Source organism: Poecile atricapillus, chromosome 3, assembly GCF_030490865.1.
Source record: "Poecile atricapillus isolate bPoeAtr1 chromosome 3, bPoeAtr1.hap1, whole genome shotgun sequence".
NCBI classification, from domain to species: Eukaryota; Metazoa; Chordata; class Aves; order Passeriformes; family Paridae; genus Poecile; species Poecile atricapillus.
This window is the reverse complement of record NC_081251.1, coordinates 71,263,490-71,283,335: the sequence shown is the minus strand read 5'-3', so window position 1 is coordinate 71,283,335 and position 19,846 is coordinate 71,263,490. Positions and strand designations below refer to the sequence as shown.

The 19,846-nt window shown below is 42.1% G+C and overlaps 1 protein-coding gene across 1 annotated transcript in view; it reads right to left on the bottom strand.

Annotated features, from left to right (window-relative positions):
- PCNX2 (pecanex 2) overlaps positions 1–18,806 on the bottom strand; it is a 150,004-nt gene extending 131,198 nt beyond the window's left edge. The window contains exons 1-5 of the mRNA XM_058834378.1: positions 18,610–18,806; positions 12,400–12,605; positions 11,870–11,984; positions 9,553–9,589; positions 7,397–8,686 (exon numbers count right to left, since the gene is read on the bottom strand). Of these exons, the coding sequence (XP_058690361.1) occupies positions 7,397–8,686; positions 9,553–9,589; positions 11,870–11,984; positions 12,400–12,605; positions 18,610–18,762 (1,801 nt within the window). The 5' untranslated portion in view covers positions 18,763–18,806. The remainder of the gene's footprint in view (positions 1–7,396; positions 8,687–9,552; positions 9,590–11,869; positions 11,985–12,399; positions 12,606–18,609) is intronic.
- Positions 18,807–19,846: the final 1,040 nt, after the last annotated feature.

Genomic DNA, 19,846 nt, shown 5'->3' with positions numbered 1-19,846 from the left:
TACAAACACATTATTTCTATAAACTAACCTACCTTCATGAGCTAAAACATCTCTACACTAGTTTCAAGTCACAGGACAAAGCCCCCTCACACCCTAAAGCCTGTCCTATAAATACAATGAAACGAGCACAAGTTTGGTGTAGGAAAATACTTCGTTGTGCATGGAGGCAAAATTTAATAGGTCTTCCAGGTCTATTTTATTCTATCGTGGGGGTGGGGAAAGGCAGTTAGGGGAAGCGACAACCATTTTTTCCTTTCCTAGTCAAAGATTTAAACTCCAGTTTAAGCAGAAACTGTGTCATTACTGAAGCACCCCCTTAATGATGTAACCATACCTGTGGGCGGTGATGGAGCCACAGATACCTAATCAAAATGACCTTCCTAAAGGCTTGGGATGTTCAAGCTGTAAGAACAATTGATAGAGATCAGAAACTGTGGTTTAAATAACCTAATTGGTCCCATAGTGCCCCAAACTAGCTTTAGGGCTGGAACAATTAAAAAGATTTTTTAAAATCTGATTATCTAGTGGTTTCAGAATGTGCTTTTCTCTTTTCCATTCCAAGCCACAAGCCTTCCAGACTTCTTTTTCCTGCTGTGGTAAAGAGTCATAATAACAAAAACCTAAACATACTGCTTCTTACAGTCTTGATATGCCAATCAGACTACAACATAGTGATGAGTACTTCCAGCACTGGAAAAGTGGGCCATGATGGCTTTGTGACTGACTTTCAAAATTATTACTCATCTTTTTCCAGATGACTTACACCTTCAGTATTTAAATGAAGATAGAGGTGTCTAGACTAGGAGTGCCCTGCCAGAGTACGCAATCCAACCTACTCTACGTCACCAAACGCTCCTTGCATGGAAATTGTGCTGGCAAAGCTCAAACACCAGGAAAAACCTTTCCCAGGTGCAAGAGGGCACCATGGCAGTGTCCCTGGGCCATTTACCCTTATCCACTGCTCCACACGTCTCCAGATTGTGCACAGCTGGGCTCACAGTAGTATCAAGATCAGACCTAGGCTCTGCAATAGTCACATAATTTATCTGGAAATTATATGCCACATGACTCAGACATGTGAAGTGCAACTATCAGGACTCATGGCCAAATCAGTCTTGGGGCAAGGTGATTCAGAAGAGTCCTGCATAAACAGTCAAGTTTTGATCTGCACACCATTTTCATATTTTGATAGAGCACAAGACACAAGCTTAAGTTATTGTAGTAAAATAATTATGAAAAGGAACAATTCTTATATGTCCCATACATAAGATACTTTCAGTAAACATTTTTTCTGCACTAAAGACTTTTAACTGCATATCAACATTACAAGTATACCAACCCAGTGCTGAAAAATGAACTCCTACTTTAAAAGCAGATACAGTACCATAATTTCTTTTGCCATGTAACTTTTTCACTTCTAGAACAGATTTTAAGCATCCCAGATCATCTTTATAGACAAACCCTTGCTTTTCCTTAGGACAAGGCTGCAAACAATTTTACAGCTGAAATGAAACAGCCTTTGTACATGTATCAATCCAGTGAATCTGGAGGAGGGCCACCAAGATCATCAGAGGGATGGAACCTCTCTCCTGCAAAAAAAGGGTGGGAGAGCTGTCTGAGATTTCAGCTTAGAGAAAGCTCCAGGGAGATCCAATTGCAGCCTTTCAGTACCTGAACAGGGACCACAAGAAATCTGAAGAGGTGCACTTTTGAATGTGTAATGATAGAACAAGGAGGAATGTCTTCAAACTGAAAGAGGACAGGTTTAGATTGGATATTTGAAAGAAATTCTTCACTGTGAGGGTGGTGAGGAACTGGTACAGCTTGCCCTGAGAAGCTACGGATGCCTCATTCCTGGAAGTGTTCAAGGCCAGGTTGGATGGGGCTCTGAGCAACCTGGTCCAGTGGAAGGTGTCCCTGCCCAAGGCAGGGGAGAAGTCTGGACAGGTTTTTTAACCTTTTTTATTAAGGTCCCTTCCAACCTAAACCATTCTTTCATTCTGTGATACAATAATCACAATAACCAACTACCAGTGTATCTCAACCTTAAAGTTGCTTTATTATTAGATAATTAGAATGAACTTTTTATTATTCTGTAACTTTGCTCCAAAACATTTTTACTATTTGTGGCCCCTTACCAGTCTTCCAAACTTTCCTCCTCATCTTTTATTTACATATCCCTATCCTAAGCTTCACAGCTCGCTCCTGTAAAACAAAATGCCACTGCTGTCATAACTTCAAACACCATCTGGTTTGAAAGCTGGGCAAGCAGAATTAAGCTAATTAAGTCTGTCTCTCTTCTGTTCATTAATTGCTTTGCTACAGAATCCACTTCAACAACATTATGCTCAAATATAAACTTCCCCTTTACAATATATTTGCTGCCTGTTCAGCCACAAAGAAATTATTTCAAATCACTCTATGATTTTGTGAGTACCAGCACGAAACCAAAATTCTACAAGCTGTGAACTGCACCATTCATATATGTGGATTATAAATCCTAAGAACATTCCTAATCCTTTCTTCATCAACTGCTTTAGCAGAAACATCTTGCTTACACACTTTACTCTCAACCCACATTTGCCTATTATACCACAAATACATTAAAAGAAAAATCTGATATTTAAGCTGGTCTTCCACCAAACAACAGGCGTGCCCAGGGAATACCACACTGTCCAAGAATTGCTACAAGAGCTCAGCATGGACACTGAAGAAGCACACATCATTGTCCATTAATGAGGAATGCCACATTAATCCTGAAGCAACAGGAAAAACCAGCAATAGATGTTGTACCTGCTACAGGAAGTGACTTGCACAAAATAATCTCCTGTGTCAGCAGCAGAGCTAGGAGTAAGCAGCCTAATCATTATATTTAGGAATTACATCAGAATACAGACCTCTGACATAACCTCATATTTTCTTTGCAGATGTCAGACTTGTCATCATACATACTACTACCTCTTTGACTTAAAGACGGAAATTTTAACATGTTAACCCGTCAAGCCTTCCACATTAAGCATAAGATTCAGAGAACTGAGTTCTGCACACCAGTTCCTCCACATCCAAAGAGTTGCACCACATGCCATGTGGCCCTTCTCTGGCACAAGAGTCAGGGATGATACACAGCTGCTCCAAGAGATGAGCTAGCACCAGGCAGGGCTTTATTTCCTACGTGCTACCCACCTGCCAGCAAAATCACCTGCTGTCACTTCCCACCACGACTGTCAACTGCACCAGTGACTCAGTGCACAAGATCCCACTTCCCCATGACTAGATGGCATGTGATAGTCCTCTTTCTCACATGCAAGGAGAAAGAAAAAAAAAAGTCTAAAAATACCCACAGAAGTATGTTTTAGTTTTTTATAGGAGAAGGGTAATTACTTGGGATCCAGAACAAGTCACTCAAGGTTGTGGTTTATGCACTGCCCAGAATGATGAGTACCTTTTCTAAAAAGAGCCTGCAAAACATCTGAATTCAGGCCATGCAGCCCTGGTTTAGTTTCTCCCGCGCCAGTCCCCACCACTCCCACAGCAGGCCTTGCTCCCCGGGTGATAATACTGCCTGTCCTAGATTACAACCCAGCTGTGCCAAAGGGGACATACAGGAGGTTTTGCCTCCTGCATGAGTCTGATCCATAACTTCTTTACTTGGTTCAAGACACATCAGAGGGATCCAAAGCAGCCAATAAACCCAGGTTTTCTTACAGCTCTCGAATGACTGGAAAAAATTTGCAGTTGCCCTACAACACACTTTCCATGACGTGGGTGGTACAAGTGTGATTCAAATCTGAAAGGACACTGCTCTGAAAGTCAGTTTTCGCATCAGTGTCAGTGGTATTTTCTCACAATCTAGAAGAGGTGGAGTGGCACTTAGAGCTTTTATATCCTGTATTTTAACAGGTTAAATCTGGCATCCTCAGAAGTGTAAAGAAAGCCTTTCATTTTCTCGTACCTCATTTTACCAAGCTGTCTACTGGTAAAGGCTTATGTGGTCAGGATTATAACTCTTCTACTTCCACAGAACACACAAGTTCTGTGAGGGACCACCCATAACAAAGACTCATCCATGACATTCACTCACTCGCCAGACTGTTCTGATGAGCACATTTCCCCACCTTCCACAAAGTATGCAAAATATCAGTTTTCTTTCACACAGCTCTGAATAGTCAGCTTTCCAGGAATTTTCCAAATTTTTCACATTGCCTAATAAAAATCTTTCTGGGGTGCATTTCATACTCATTTGGACGAGACATCTATTGCTAACTTCTGCCAATTAGATGGTTTGAAAGGTTAAAAGAACAAAAACCAAACAGAATTAACCTCCTCCCTCAAAACAACTGCTGCATAGCTTGACTCTGTATTCCCACACACACACTTTTCTTAACAACCACTCTAATGTGGGAATAATGTTTATTCAGATTTGTTCCAAGATACTATATTATTAAAGCATAGTTGCAATTGCAAGGCTGTAAACAAATTAAAGGCTTTCTCATTCCTAAAATTCAGTCTTGCTAAGGGGAAGCTGCCAGTAATGACAGTAATTTATTTTAACAAACAGCACGTTATGACTAGGCTGGAAAACAAAGCCTACTTGCTCTTAAAAATAACTGCCTTTGAACTACCTCTCCCAAACTCAAGGAGTTCAGATTGAATCTCCTTTTTCCCACAGCACCAGTTCAAGGTGCAGAATCCACAGCTGCCATCCCTGCCCCTGCAGGGCACCCCCTTTCCAGTCCCTATTCTGCTTCAGGATGACACTTGCTGAGCCCACACTGCATACAGAGACACTTAATTACACATGTATGCAGCTCAACTTCACTATCTCACAAAAGTAGACTCAATAGAAATAGGAAGATTTAGAATAGATATTAGGAAGAAATTATTTACTGTGAGAGGGGTGGGGCACCAAAACAGGTTGCCCAGACAAGCTATGGATGTTCATCCCTAGAGGTGTTCAAGGCCAGGTTGGATGGGGCTTTGAGTATCCTGACCTAGTGGAAGGTGTCCCTGTCCATGGCAAGAGCTTGGAACTAGACGATGTTTAAGGTCTCTTCCAAACAAAACCATTCTATGCTTCTATGAAATTCAGTTCAAGTCACTAAATGAGAGCTTGGTTTGAGGGAAGAGCAGAATTCTTCTGTTTCCTCATGATCTTGTATAAGTGTCTTGTTCACCAGATCTAAAGCACAGTAACCACACACACAATAATAAGTTTTGGAGTTGGGGTTTGGGTTTTGTTTTCACTGTGGAATCTGAGTCTGACTTATTTTGATCATCCACTGCTTTCTTTCATGCAGCAACCTTCCCTGTTCATATCTGAGGGTACTTGTCTGAAAGGCCATTCTAGATTAGCTGCACTCTCTCTTTTTTAATTTTCATTTAGATTTACCTCTGAAATTCTCTTTTCCAGCTAAGTCACATCACTCAGAAGTACAATTATTGTGTAAACACTCCTTTTTATGGCTGAGGAAACAGAAAAACATCACAATCTGCTTGCTGCACCGTTCACGTTGCTGTGTGCTGCTGTGCAGGTAGGTGACTCTGCACCCCAGGAATCCAGCAGGGCTCAGCAGGCTCAAGTGAGAAGCAGGGCTTGCTCAGCACTTGTCTTGGGCAATCAGAGCACAGACTGGAGCCAGAAGGGCAGGCTGATAAACTCGATAGCGGACAGAAACTGGAGTGAAGAATAAACAGCCAGAGAAGGCAGGAGAGATGGGTAAGATACACCAAAAGAGATGTGGCACGTCTAGGAAGAGCAAAATTCACTTCTCCTGTACTTACCCTCCTCTCAATTCCCTCATCAGAAGGAACTGAGAGGAGGGTAAGTACAGGAGAAGTGAATGCAAGCTGTGGGGAGGCAGCAGCTTTAGGTGGGCTCAACAGAGTAGAAAAGCAAAACCAGCAACAGTGTGGATTGCTAGGAAGAACAGAAGGAAAGAGAGTGTACCAATAAGAAGAGGAAGACAAAGAAGTAGGTGGCATAGAAGGGGAGTGCCTAAATGGAGGAAGGAAAGGCACAGAACTAGAAAAAGTGGAAGAAAAAATGAACCCAGGTGAAAGATGGAATGAGATAGGGATGTAATACATTAGCTAGGACAGACTTAGAGACAGACAGAGTGAAAGGTAAATGGAATCTAAAAGAAAATGACACATTGAGGAGATAATTCTACTTATTTTTTTGACAAGATAAAAGCACACATTTCACAATAGTTTTTAAAAACCTTTTAAGTCGGTTGGGCGTTTTTCATGTAATGGAAGGCTCATGCAACAACAAGTCAGTGGAACAGGGAGCAGACAAAATAGGACTACCAAACTGTTCTTCTAGAGTACCATCAAGTTTCTTATCTTCCATGCAGATTAAGTACTGAGAGTGCATCCTCTTAGGCTTTATTAAAACAGCTTATTATAGGATCTAAGGTAAAACAAATGTTTTGGAGAAGGGGAAGATACAGGTTGTCTTATTTCACTTTGAGTCAGATCTTCTAAACCAGCTGTGCTGACCACTTGGGGAAGTACCACGAGATTGCATCTGCCTTCACTGCACTGTATCTCACATCCTCATGAAATGGCCCTACTAATTTTGCTGGAAGGCCGCTAGAGACACTATAAACAAGTCCTTCCCAATAGAAGAAGGTCCTAGAGTTCATTGACAGCAACAACAGTGCTGATTAAAACCAGAAATTTCTATACAAAAGCTCTAAGTTCTACTGCATATAGGTAAGGGAAAAGTGCAAGGGAATATACTATTTTTCATTAAAATACTGGGAGCTTTCACTGAAAACAGCCACCAAACTTTCATCCTCAAAATGCAAATATTTTAAGTGACTGAAAATAAAAACTCTTATCTATTGAGAACAAGTACATGACTTTTCCTTTTTTTAAATTATAAGCCAACCCACAACCATCCAGGAAATTTAGAAATATATGTATGTGTGCGCACACGTGTTAGCTAAAAGCTGAACCATATCCAGTGACAATTCCAGCTTTCATAGTCAGAGGCACACAGACAGCTCCTCAATGAGCACCTGGTAAGATGTGCAAGGGCAGGTGTAATGCTATAGCTATACAGATTTTTGCAAGATACTTCTGGTATTCCAAAAATCCAGGCACACTATTTTAGTACAGAATACTACATACATAATGGATACCTTATCACTAGGTTTCTTAGAGGAAGGAAAATCATTTTCTTCTAGAAGATAAAAAGATTTTAAAACTGCAGCTGACACTATCACACACACTCACTAAACCACTTGTCCCACTGAGTCCAGCCCTACCCTGGCCCTATTAGCAAAACCAGTCGTCCTCTGGGAATTTGCATTACTGCAGATATCCAGCTAAGTAATCAAATTCTTCACAATATCTTTATTCCAAAAGAATTGTAACCCATGCATAATACCTCCAACAAGCCCATTTTCCTTTGTCGTCTCTGTTTTGACAGTGGATTGATTAGATGTCTTCATCTTTGAGGTATTAATGGATTCCAAGAGGGAGACAAATTCTAGAAAGTTAGATTCGTTGGGCATCTGACCTTCTTTAGCTTCTAGATCTGATTTAGAGGTTGGTAAGGTCTTTTCTTTGTCAGATACCTCCACAGAATTCTTACTTAAAAGCACATCTGTTCCACTGTCTACACTCAACACCCGCATATGCCTCTTTTCATGAGCAGTTCTACAGGACTGTGGGTCTAGGTTATGCAGGTCTTCCTTAGAACTTAAATCCACAGTCTGGACATTTTCCAAAGCATTTTCCTGATTTGGATCTGAACAAGTGTTAGTTTCTAGAGGTGTATTTGCTGGGTTGCTGAGCTCCTTTACTGCATCACCCGATTCATAGCCAGAGCACTGGTTGGATGACAGCTCTGCCCTCAACATTTCTGGAGTTCTGTCACTTTCACTAACTTCTGAGGAAGGCTTAGCTTTACTGTCCTCAGACAGGTCAAATGTGATAACAGGGATTTTGAGCTGTTCATTAGTTTGCTGACTTGACCAGCCTGCTCTAACTACACCAGAGTCAAGGGCTGAGCTTGTTCTCTCACTTTCCAGAGCCTGTAAGGGCACAGAGCCCGGTAGGTCACTGAGGGTGGTGTTTGGTGTAGTACTCATTGTGATGACAATTTTGATGGGCTCACACAGCTGGTCTCCAGGAAGAGAATTATCCACAACTACAACAGCAGTCTCACTGTCTGAGCAATCAAGGTCCTCATGGCTATTACCAGCATTGCAAGAACTTTCCATCTGCTCACGCTCTTTGGTTGCAACGGCATTGCACTGTGGGTAGTTACTGGTAAAGCCTGTCTGTGGCGATCCTTCTGGCAATTTCTCTCTTTTGTAGCTTTTAGGATTACTTAAATAGTCTGAAATAACTGAATTTTCACTGTCCCATGGCTCTGAAGAAACTCCAGTCCTTAAAATATCACCTTGTGATGAAGAAATATTGGAGAAGTTTTTAGCTATGTCTCTGTCCACAAGAATATCTTGGGATCCACGGTGGCCACAAGGCTGTCCATTCACTCCTTTTTCATTTACTCCATCACCAGGAAATGTTTCCATAACAGCTGGTTTTGTTGCTATTGCTGATGTGGTGGCACCTGAACCGGAGGTTGTAGAAACAGGTAATATATCTGCTTTGATACAGGGTGAGGTAGATGAAACTGGTGGTGTAGCCTGGTCTTCTAGTACCATAACACCTAAGAAAAAACATTTTGGCATTAGGTCTCACATGAACACTAAGCATTATTAAACTATGATCTTTAACCAAGAAAACCTGATCCAAAGCAGAGCAAAGGAAGCACAGATGACGTAGCTGATTAAAACAGTTCCAAAACAAGAAGGGTTTTTTTTGGTAGCTACATATGAAGTACTACAAAAGCAAGATAGAACCCTTCCAAGTCAGGACAAGTGTAGCAGCATGTCTATTGAAATAACCAAAATAGCTGAAGAAACAGCTAGTTTCAAAATCAAAATGTTTTACAGAACTATCCCCACTTAGGGAGAGGTGAAAGAAAGAATAAGCCAATGCTGCAGGTTGCTACATCACTTTCTAAATTTCCTAAATGGTCACACAGGATATGGTGATCAGCCGTAATAAAAACAAAGCAGTATTTAAAGTATGAAGACTTCTCAAGCACTGGAAGTGTAAGGCAAATTAAGGTGTACTGGAATATACAACACAGACCTAAAGGTTGACAATCACAATAGAAGTTTACAGCCAGATGTTCAAGGGCTCTGAGATTCAATTCAAGTGGTAGCTTCCTACTTTGATGCTTTACAGAAGCATTCCCAAGAATGTGAGGCAAGGATCTTTCATCTCCCTGTATCAAAATGGGAAGAACTATTTGCACACCCCTCAAAAGGTTGCATTCCAAACAGCTTGGCTGACAGCTGAGAAAGCTTAGTCTGTTAGAACGTCCTTGAAATTTAGTTCTGGCTCTTCAATTCACACTCTAATAGGAGGCACAACAGAATCGGCCATGGGGTCCTCTATGGCATTACTCTTTATGCCAAGCAATGATTAAACAACAGTTTAAGGGGATTCATAAAGCCTTTAAAATACCTCTAAGATCTTCAATAGTTTCCCGTGTTGGCAGATCCTAAAAAAAAAAGAAAAGAAACACACAAGATTAACATGTTCATTTATTAAATTCTGTTGGGAAAAAAAACATCTATCAATGTAGCTATCAACAGCTATCTAAGGTTAATTACAGCACTGGTAAGCTGCTTAAAATCAGTGAAATTTGAACATGTACCTTGCACAAAATGCAAGGGGTGGGTGAGGGAGATGGTTATAGAGCAATCATGCTTCAAATTGCATCACTGCAATTGGATGTGATGTTTGAGGAAGGGAAAGAAAAGCAAGATGTTCTTAAAAAAAAATTTTTGCAGTGCCTAATCCAGATACTTTCTTTTTTTAATTATTAAGGAATAGAATGTGTTCATCTGTTCCTCTTTTCCAGCTATTTGTTTCTGAAGCACTAAAATGAAAAGTTTGGCTTCTACCATTGGTAAATATTTCTCAATTGAAAACTAGAGGACAGAGACATTAAATTAATATAGAATAATTTAGATTCCAAGAAAGTTTTGCTGGTCATTTAGTCCAAATCCCCTCTGCCATACACACACACACACTCAAAGCAGATACAGTTTAAGCAGGTTGCTCAGGGCCATCTCCAACAGAGCTTTGAAAACCTCCAGAGAAGGAGATTTCACAACTTCTCCGGAAAACCTCTTCCAGTATTTGACCACTCACTTGGTATGGGAAAAAAACCAAACTACATACCAACCACCAAAAAACAAAACAACCCCACACGAAAGACATTAAATGTAATTGATCTAACTGTAGCTTTCCAAGGATGCAGCTGTTTCTTATCCTGTCACTGGGCACCTCTGAGAAGAGTGTACTCAATCTGCTGGGTATTTTACTACTAGAAAGCTGAAGGCAGCAGTAAGCTCTTCTTCTAGGCTTACAAAAGAGTTTAGCCTTACAAAGGCTAAAACATCCCATCTGCCTGTCCTCACACATCATGTTCCTCAGTCACCTTGGTGGTTTCTGCTGGATTCTCATCAGCAGGTCAGTGTGCATGGGAACTAACTGAGGAGCTCAAAACTAAATACCCCAGAGGAATACTTCAAGAGTTTAAATTCAACAGCCGAAGAGCATAATTAAGAACAAGACATTGAAAAAGATGACTGTGACTCTCTTCTGACTCACGGGCACCAAAACCAAGAGGAAATTATTTTTATTTTCTAAAATTTCATGGTGGTATCTTGGTAACAAGAACAGGAGACTTGGTTTGACAAGACCCAACCTACATGTTTTGAAGTGGGAGACTAGGATGAGATCCCAGGAAGACATAGGTTTGCAGAATGGACAAATACCAGAATACTGGAGAGTAGGACAGAAACAAGGTGAAAAATACTTTACCTCACTAAAAAAAAAACAAAACAAAAGAACTATTAATGTCTGTGACTCATACAGATGCTACAAAAAGGTAAAAACACTCCAGGAAATGAAGAAATAGTTCTGATTCAGACCAGGATTTGAATTATTTGTATTAAATAGGGATAAAGGGTGGGTTTGGAGGACTATGAAGACAGAATGAAGTATCAAATAGCCACTTATTCAGAAATCACTAACCATCCTCTGCACTGACTGAGGCAGGAGTCCTGTAGAAAAAAATAGCATGGCATCACATAATTAAAGATGTTATCACAGTATCCAAGGGGAGTAGCTTAAGACTACGCAGACAGTGTTATTCTGTTTCTTAGCTTTTTGAAAATTTCTTCATCTTGCGTTTTTCCTATTTTTTTTTCTTTAACAACACTCACATACATCATCTTCACTTCATATACCTTTGATTTATTAAGCATAGCCAACGGCGTTGAGTGCACGTATATGCAATTTCAACCTCCCCTAGACATCTCCTAGATTTAAATGGCTTTTATGCTTTGTTTAAATACTGAAGAGATGTTTTTGGTTTATTTTACAAGCGTAAGTCTAGTTACACAAAACCAAATTATTAATGCTCCAGGAGCAGATCCCTTCAGAGGCAACAAAATAATTCTGATTGCATTAGCCTCTCCCTTCTCTCAAAGCAGCCCCAAAAGCTATTGCTCTTGGCAAGATTCACGAAGGCCACTTGCTATCTATAGAGCAGAGAGAGCCCTCCAAAGAAGTGTAGCATTACGTATGGCAATTTCAGCTCTGCAAAGCCAAACCTTTAGGACAAGGCTGACTGGCAGTCATACCCAGTAGATGCATGGAATGACCCTTCCTGCTTGGAAGCTATGAGCACCTGGCAACACAAAACTGTGTGTGGTGAGCTGTGGACTGCACAAGGTGAGGACACTGCTAGAGGAGTGCACATACTAACCGTGGCTCCAGGTGAGTCCTGCGAGTGCGGAGCCTGCACTCTGGAGCTGTCGGGAATTGTCTGTGTAGAGTCATTTTGGCTGGTCTCACCGACGACATGATCCCCCGAGTTATTGCTGAAGGGGAAGCACATGAAAGATAAAGCAATGCTTCTTACCACAGGGCATCACAGTGAGTTTTGGGAAGTAGTTGATGAATAAGAACAAAATGGTAAGAAGTAGCACAGCAAAATGAAGTAACAGCACTTCTTTCCCCTCCAATGATGAAAGCACAGGGCTGTAAAAATACTGCACTTCTTTCCACACCAAGAAAACTGCTGTCCAACCTCTGAATCGGGTGCAGCTCTGCCTGCTTCACCACAAGAACATTTCAGCTAACAGCTGAAAAGCACTAAGCAAGTTTTTGAAAGCGTCATTCTTCACACAGCTGTAAGGAGTATTCTCGCATTCAACTGACATTTCTGCTATGAAGGACCATCGTGCAAACTCACCCATTTTACATAATGTGCCAGCAATACAATGAAAACCTTACCTACAATTTGAGGACTGAACCACTTCTCCTTTTTGAACCTCTGTATCTTTACACTGCCTTCCATTTTTTCTTGAGAGCTTTTGTTGAATTACTTCGCCTTTATCAAACATAAGGTGCAAACGGTAGCTGATCACCTTTATTACCGTGAAGAAAACTGTCACCGAGCTGCAGTATACAAAAACAGTCACTGCGTTTGCTGGAAAAGCCTACAGAAAGAAATAATGAAGACACAATGATAACAGTTTGCTTTGAGAAGATGCTGCTAAAATTTTTATATACAATATCTGAATTGAGTTCTGCTCACAGAAAAAGTTTAAGGGTTTCTTCAAGTTTCAAACCATTTTACAAGATCTATTCCTCTTTTTATTAGCTGTGTATATTATTTATTATCAAAATCAGCAAAATGTCACCATTGACAAACATTATATTTAAAATACTGTACTCCCATGTTAATGCAGCTGCAGCGTTTCCTAAACTATGAATTCAAAAATCACAGACACAAAATGAAACATTAGTTATCTACAAACAGAAAACCTTTAGAAAAACTCTGTCATCTTAACCCTGTATGTCAGTTAAACACTGTATACAGTAAAACACTGTAGTTTGATGTCCACTTTCTAATGCCTCACATGTTCCCAAATACCTTAACCACTGAGGAATTCTAAATAATTAGTCAGGACTAGTCAAAACAAATTAATAAAAACACAGTTAGAAAGGCATCCTGTCCTGGCTGAGGCTGGAGGAGTGAGTGATTGGCTGTGTGTTGCCAGCTGGGGTTAAACTATGACACAACCTCTTTGAATTATTTTTCTAAAGTACATAATTGTTAATTCGCAGCTGTCTGTGATCTGTTTGCTGATCTGTGATGAGCACTACAGCTCTTAGTCATTAAAATTAATTATAGTTCAACTATAATCTGTAAAGTTCTTTCACAGACATGACATACTAACAACTTTTTTATATACAAACACTTCCTTACAATAAAGGGCAAATCATAACAATGGAAACTTGCATTGAAAATTATAATTGAAGTACCAAAGTCTTTACCATTGTAGTCATGAAACATGCTTAGGTGTTGTCATTGCATAGCTGCAGTCTCACAGTGAGTTTAATCTCTTTCCAAGTTTTAGGCATTTTATTTAAACAGAGCTTTACCATATTCTCACAAAAGAACAACAAAAAACCCCAAGCAACACAAAAACCAAAGGTTTTCAATACTCAGGACTTGCTAAAAGCCTATTGAAAGTAATTTTTAAGAAGTGTTTTTACTTTAGGACTAAATCAATCATTTTTTCAAATTCATAAATAAATCACACTGACCACACAGGTAAAGGGAAGGAAACAAGGCATGCCTATTTCATCTTTAGGACAAGTCACCACATTTATCTTGATGTTGAAATTAATACGTTGAATCATATCTGTGTTGTGACAAGCAAGTGGGATGCAATTCTGATGCTGCTTTTGGCTCACTGGGACTTCATACCATCAAGATGTACACATGAAAATTTTCAAGCGAATCCTTTTTTATGACTATTCTGATTCAGATACAAAGAATCTATTGCACAATAGTGCGGGAGCTATTTAGGATGTGCATACTACCACTGATCCCTAATAAGACAGACATGACTTTCTACAAGTTGAGGCTTAAGTCTGTTAAGAGTACTTCACAGTACTGTGTAAATACCAACTCTCAGCATACCCTTCAGTTATTTAGAGAACTCGGGCCAGAGAGAGGATCCATTTGCAAGGTCATGTTCTCAGGGTATAAGGCTTAGTGGATGAGGTTGAAGAACTTGAGGTTAAAGAATTTGTGGCTTATGACTAATGTTTTTACAAAACGAGTAAGAAATTGCTCGTTTTCACAAAGAGCGACAGCCAATTATCTGTAATAACTTGTTTAAGAGAGATTTGTTCATCTTCTAAGGAATCTCTTCAACTAGACACTAAAATGCACAGATCAACCACTCATTATTAAATAACAACACAGAACAGCCCACTAGAAAAGAAGTGCTTTATAGGTGACATTCATAAAGCTTAATGAATATTATATGAATAATGTCAAGAGGACACAACAAAAATAGATTTCCAGCAGCGCAGCCTGTGCGTGCAGACAAGCATGCTACAAGAGAGACTCAAAGGAAGCTCCCAGATTTTTGAGTGGAAAACAGGGCCAGTTTTAGCAGATGCTGAGTGCTGCATGTCCTCATCCCTGTCTCGTGACCAGACCTACCAGAGGTGTGCCCTGAGCCAGCCCATGGTCTCCGTGCCCATCTGTCCAAGGTATGCTGTGTTTTAGTGCCCTTACACACCAAGGCTGCCAATGGCCAGTGCATCTTTAATACTCTGAATCTTGGGGCAGGCTGAGTGCTACAAGCCAGCAGGTTGCTCCCTGTCCACATGAGGAATGAGGAGAAAGATGAAGCTGATAATGGAAAGCCCTCCATTCTGTGAATCAGGCCTCTTGCATAAGGTACCAATGTCATACGACTGCAGTTGGTGCTCCCAGGTACAGACAGGTGAAAGCTATCAAATCCACACTAAGGAGGAATTAAGTAATAGACCACTGAGGAATTAAATGATAGGGTCACTTTTGATGCACTATAGTTATAATTAGCCTGGTTTTCAATGAAAATGAAGTTTTATAATCACACCATGTGTCTGCCTATTCATCATCTCCCTCCATCCCCTCAGCTAAAGGTAGCCAAATAATTAAAAAGTTATTCAGCAAACTTTAAGAGAATGCACCCCATTGGGCAAGGTCACAGCAGCACACCTCCTCCATTAATGAGAGGAACTCACACAGCTCTCCGACCTTTTGATGCCACCCCAGTGACAGGAACAGCTTCAACTCAGCTGACATCTTATTAGAAACTAGGAAAAAAAAAAATCCATAAATACAAATTCATTAGAAAGTGGGATTCATGACTTCCTACAGGTTTCTATGGAAGCTGTAGCCCTAGTTTTCTTCATTCTTGTCCCATTGAAAACTCTACCATAATGTACATTTTGTTCTCCAGTAGCTTCTGTTGTTGTACGCTGCACCAGAATAGCGTGGGGTCACAGCCAGAAATGCGGGCTGGTGTGCCCCAAATGCAACCCAACTTACTGCTGCAAATGCAACAGAGTTGACATCACCACATAAGGAGCACCTCTGCTTGGGGCTTCTGCCTGCCCAGAGACTGTTTTCAGAAGAACAGCCACATTTTCCTTCACATGTCTACTGACATTATTTGAGTAGCACAAAGGTGGAGGTGACTGAGATACTTACATAAAGGTATGTTACCCTTGAACAAAATACCACACCTTGTAAATTGGGCTTAATGATAAAGGGTGCTTAGGCCCAGATGTATCCCACCCACTGCCTGAGCCCCTGAGGCATCTAAAGCAAGGCAGTGCTGCACCTGGGTCAAGGACCTACCATTCAAATGTGCAGTCAGCCACTACCATCAGAGCTATGCACGGGAGATATGACACTGTGGCCAAAGATCTACGCTTACATGTTAATTAAGGTGAATCCATACTAAGATATGTCCATCACACAATATAAAATATGGGAAAGCAGGTAGCAAATAAAATTCCAGGGGGTTGCATTGAGTTCTAAGTGTGTGTCCTACCACACAATAAATATAGTATGTAACTGGGTAGCCTATCTCTCTGCTGCAGAGATATATGTATCCTTAACTTTTACAGAGTGGGGTAAAGGGTGGCCAAGCGGGACTGGAAGCAGCTGACACACTGCTACTTTTATCACAGCTTACCTCTGAGTAATTTATGTGCCCACACCCTTATACTGCCATGTTGTAATTCTCCTATCACAGCATGATTTGAAGATCTAGTGTGTAAGAAGTAAGTTCAAGGGTTCCCTGTCCAACAAAAGGCAGGAGAAACATTCAGTACATTGTTTTGGGCCATCGCCCAAACATGATGCACATTCTCTTGCAGCTTATAAAATAAGCTATAGTGTAATTATTTCTCAAAGTTGCATCTCTAGGTCACTGATGTTTTTCTGGGGCTGAATTCAGCCTGGGAGCTGAATTCTAAAGAGTTATCACTATTTTCATGTGCAAAACACGTAGGGATCCTCAACTGTTTGGTGGAATAAGGTAACTTTAATTCTTAATATATTATGAAAGTTGATACGGCACAGTTAGAAGAGATCTCATTATAATTTTGAAAGTTGATTTGAACAGCAATGATGCTCAAAATATCCAATGTACATTTTTAATGTTTAAATGATTAAGTAAATAAAGTAATGGAAACAGAGATCTCCATTTTCAGGGGCGGGGAAGCTAATAAAGGAATCCCTAGTACCAAAGTAAGCTATGCTGAATAAGCTAGAGAAAGAAATTCTCCATCCACACAACAGAAACAACTTGATACTTTAAGCTTCTCAATGCTACCGTCAGCACGCCTCTGCTGAGCCACTGTGAAAGAACTAAAAACAGATGGATGAGTTTTGCTATTTGATTCAAATCACACAGTTTCAGAGAGACTTCCTAACTTCAACAAATTATTATCCCAAGCAAATGAAAAATTTAAAGTAGTACTCTGATCTGTTTTGATTTTGCCATTTTAAGAAACATCATTGACTGCTTTAGCTGAATCCAAAATATTGGTGTCAAGTACACAACATAAATATCAACCCAAACACTACTGAATATTATAGACAAAATTTCTTACAAAGCAGAAAAAAACCCTTTGGTTAAAAAGCAGGCTGAAGTTTATAAGTACCAAGAATAGATGTCTTGCATAAAGTTTACAAAGCCTTAGAAACAAGCCATTTGAAAGCAAGAAAACGTGTAAGGACATAATTACTGTCAGGCAGCCATCAAAATAAACAAATTATTCTTATCAAGGACAAAGAATTCCCATAGCAATATATTAGCTCAAGAACACAAGACCTGCATTTAACCAGATGATTCATCAGAAAGTCAGTCAGTCTGCAGAAAAAGCAAGTCCATCTAGTTAGGCAAAGATGATGCCCAAGAGAGTTCAGTAGATAAGTTACATTTTCTCCCCTTTAAAAAATGACTTCTATCTTAGCTCTGACCTACAGTCCAGTGTTGTTTCGTGCAACCCCCACACCTTCTTCAGTCCAGAAATTTCCCACAAGGAATCCTTTCAGATACATACTTATACCAACTGGGACAAAAAAGTTAGCCTTCAATTTTTTTTTACTTTTTAATCACACATATGACTTGAACAGCAAATCCTCCAATGCAAGACTCTTGCTGGTTTGCACAGGAAATATGCGATCAGTCAGAAGAAAGCATATTGTTATTCTGGTTCATTAACTCCATGAGCCATTCTTAAAGGAGGAATTCACTGCAATCCATGCCACAAAATTCAATACCAAATCACACTTAAAAATACAAGATTTGCTTTACACTGGGATTGCAGGGGGAGTCATAAATGCTCTTTGCTTTTGATAATCAGGCCCATAGCTGACCATGTAGCATAAAAACCTGTTTTGAAGTTGAGAATTTAGTCGAGTCACTCCAGGAACCAAATGGATGGAAACTGCTTCTAACGGAAGCAATATTAACCTATAATCACTGAAGGACACACCAAAATAGATTCGATGACCCAGCATACTTTAAGCTTTTCTCACACAGCATGAAAACACACAAAAATGAGCAAAAGTTTCAAGCTTTTCAGGAAAACAAATTTTAAAGTCCGGTAAAGAGGCTCTAGTTATTATTCACTTGCAAAGTTTAAATTTCAGCACAAAGGGAGCTGCATGTCACAAAAAGCCATGTGATTCACCAGTGACATTCAGCAAGGCGTATTAATTACACGGTATCTGGATGTTTCCATTTATTTACCCTTCTCAGGAGGTAAGACTGGATCAAACTTTTTAAAAAAAACAACCAAAAACAAAAAAGCAAGACCGCAACACCTGTCTCCGAAAGAGATTTTTGAGCCAACGTCCCCACGGTCACTCAGCACTTGCAGAGCCCACCGCTGCACCCCTACCCAACTCCTCCGGCAGGGCTAAGGGTCCGGCCGCAGCCTAGCGCAGCCGGCGGACTCACCCCGTTAACCTTTAGACACAAAATTCTCAGGCACAGCCCGAATGCCCACTATTTAAGCCCCGCTGAGGGCAGCTCACAGCCCGCTGAGCGCCCTGGCCGCTGCCGCCTGCGGGCCAGGGCCCAGCCCGGCTCCCAGCCCGGCCCCCGCTCCCCCAGCCCCCGCAGCCCCTCTCACCAGGTGCAGGGCCATGGGCAGCGTCAGCAGGAACAGCCACAGATAGAGGTGGCAGCTGTTGGTGAAGGCGCCCTGCTCCGGGTCGTGGTACCAGCCCCCGGTCAGCGCCGCCCACACGCCCTGCCCCACCAGCCGCGCCGCCGGCGACACCATGGCCGCCCCCCGCCGCCGCCACCGCCGCCCCTCAGCCGCCCGCCGCCGCCGCCGCCATGCCGGGCGCCCGCGGATTCTCCCATGGTGCCCCGCGACGCCGAGCATCCCGCCCGCCCCACCCCGGCCGCCGCCGCCGCCGCCGGGAGGGCGCCGTCACGGGCCACCCCCCGCCGGGCACCGCGCCCGCTCGGCCCCGCCGCGGGCCGGGGCCCCCGCCCCACCGGGGTCCGCGCCCGGCTGCCGGGAGAGGCGGCAGCGCTCCGAGGCCGCGGGGCGGAGCGGGGCCGGGCCGAGCCGCGGCGGAGGGGGGGCCGGTTCTGGCGCGGGGGTGTCCGTCACGGCCGCGGCCCGCCCCCGGCACCGCGAGGTGCGTTCACAGGTGCAAAAAAAGCGCGACACAGGGGCAGCCCCGGCGGCCGCCAGCTGGGCTGCGCGCCTCGCCGGCCACTCCCCCAGCGCCGGGTTCTCTGTGATCCTGCCCGATACATCACGAGTTTCCGATCTGCGAGCTCTGCCCAACTTCAGTGTCACCCATCTTGCGTTGACTCGAGGTGTGGTTTGGGCGGAATGTGGGGAAATTCCTCAAAAAAACATGCGGATTCTTTCAAGAATAGATTTAGGGAAAAACCCAAGGTGCCTTCGTTGAGGAGTTTCACACAGCTGTCGTCAAACTAAGGGAGTGAGGAGGTAAGGGCGGGCTGGAGGAAGCCTAGGCGAAGTGGGGAAGACTGGAACTGGAAAGGTGATGGAGCTGAGTGGAAGCCTTGAGCAGGGGAGACTAAAGTCAGTGAAGAATGAGGCATAAGGATAGGAGGTATATTCTTACGGGACACCCCCGAAGGAAGGGGTGTAAGGGTGGGTTGTGAACACCAGCGCTGACCACACACGGTGCTCAACACCTCCCATCAGAAAATAGCGGTGAAATTCAATTTTAAGTCTCTCACTGGACCCTTCTAGGGACTGTTCCACACGTATAGACCTTTATTACAGCCTTTGTTGTGAAGGATTGATGTACGTAATGGATACATCTATCATCTTGCACATCACCAAATTTACCCTACTTCAATTGTTCCTGGCTGTGGCT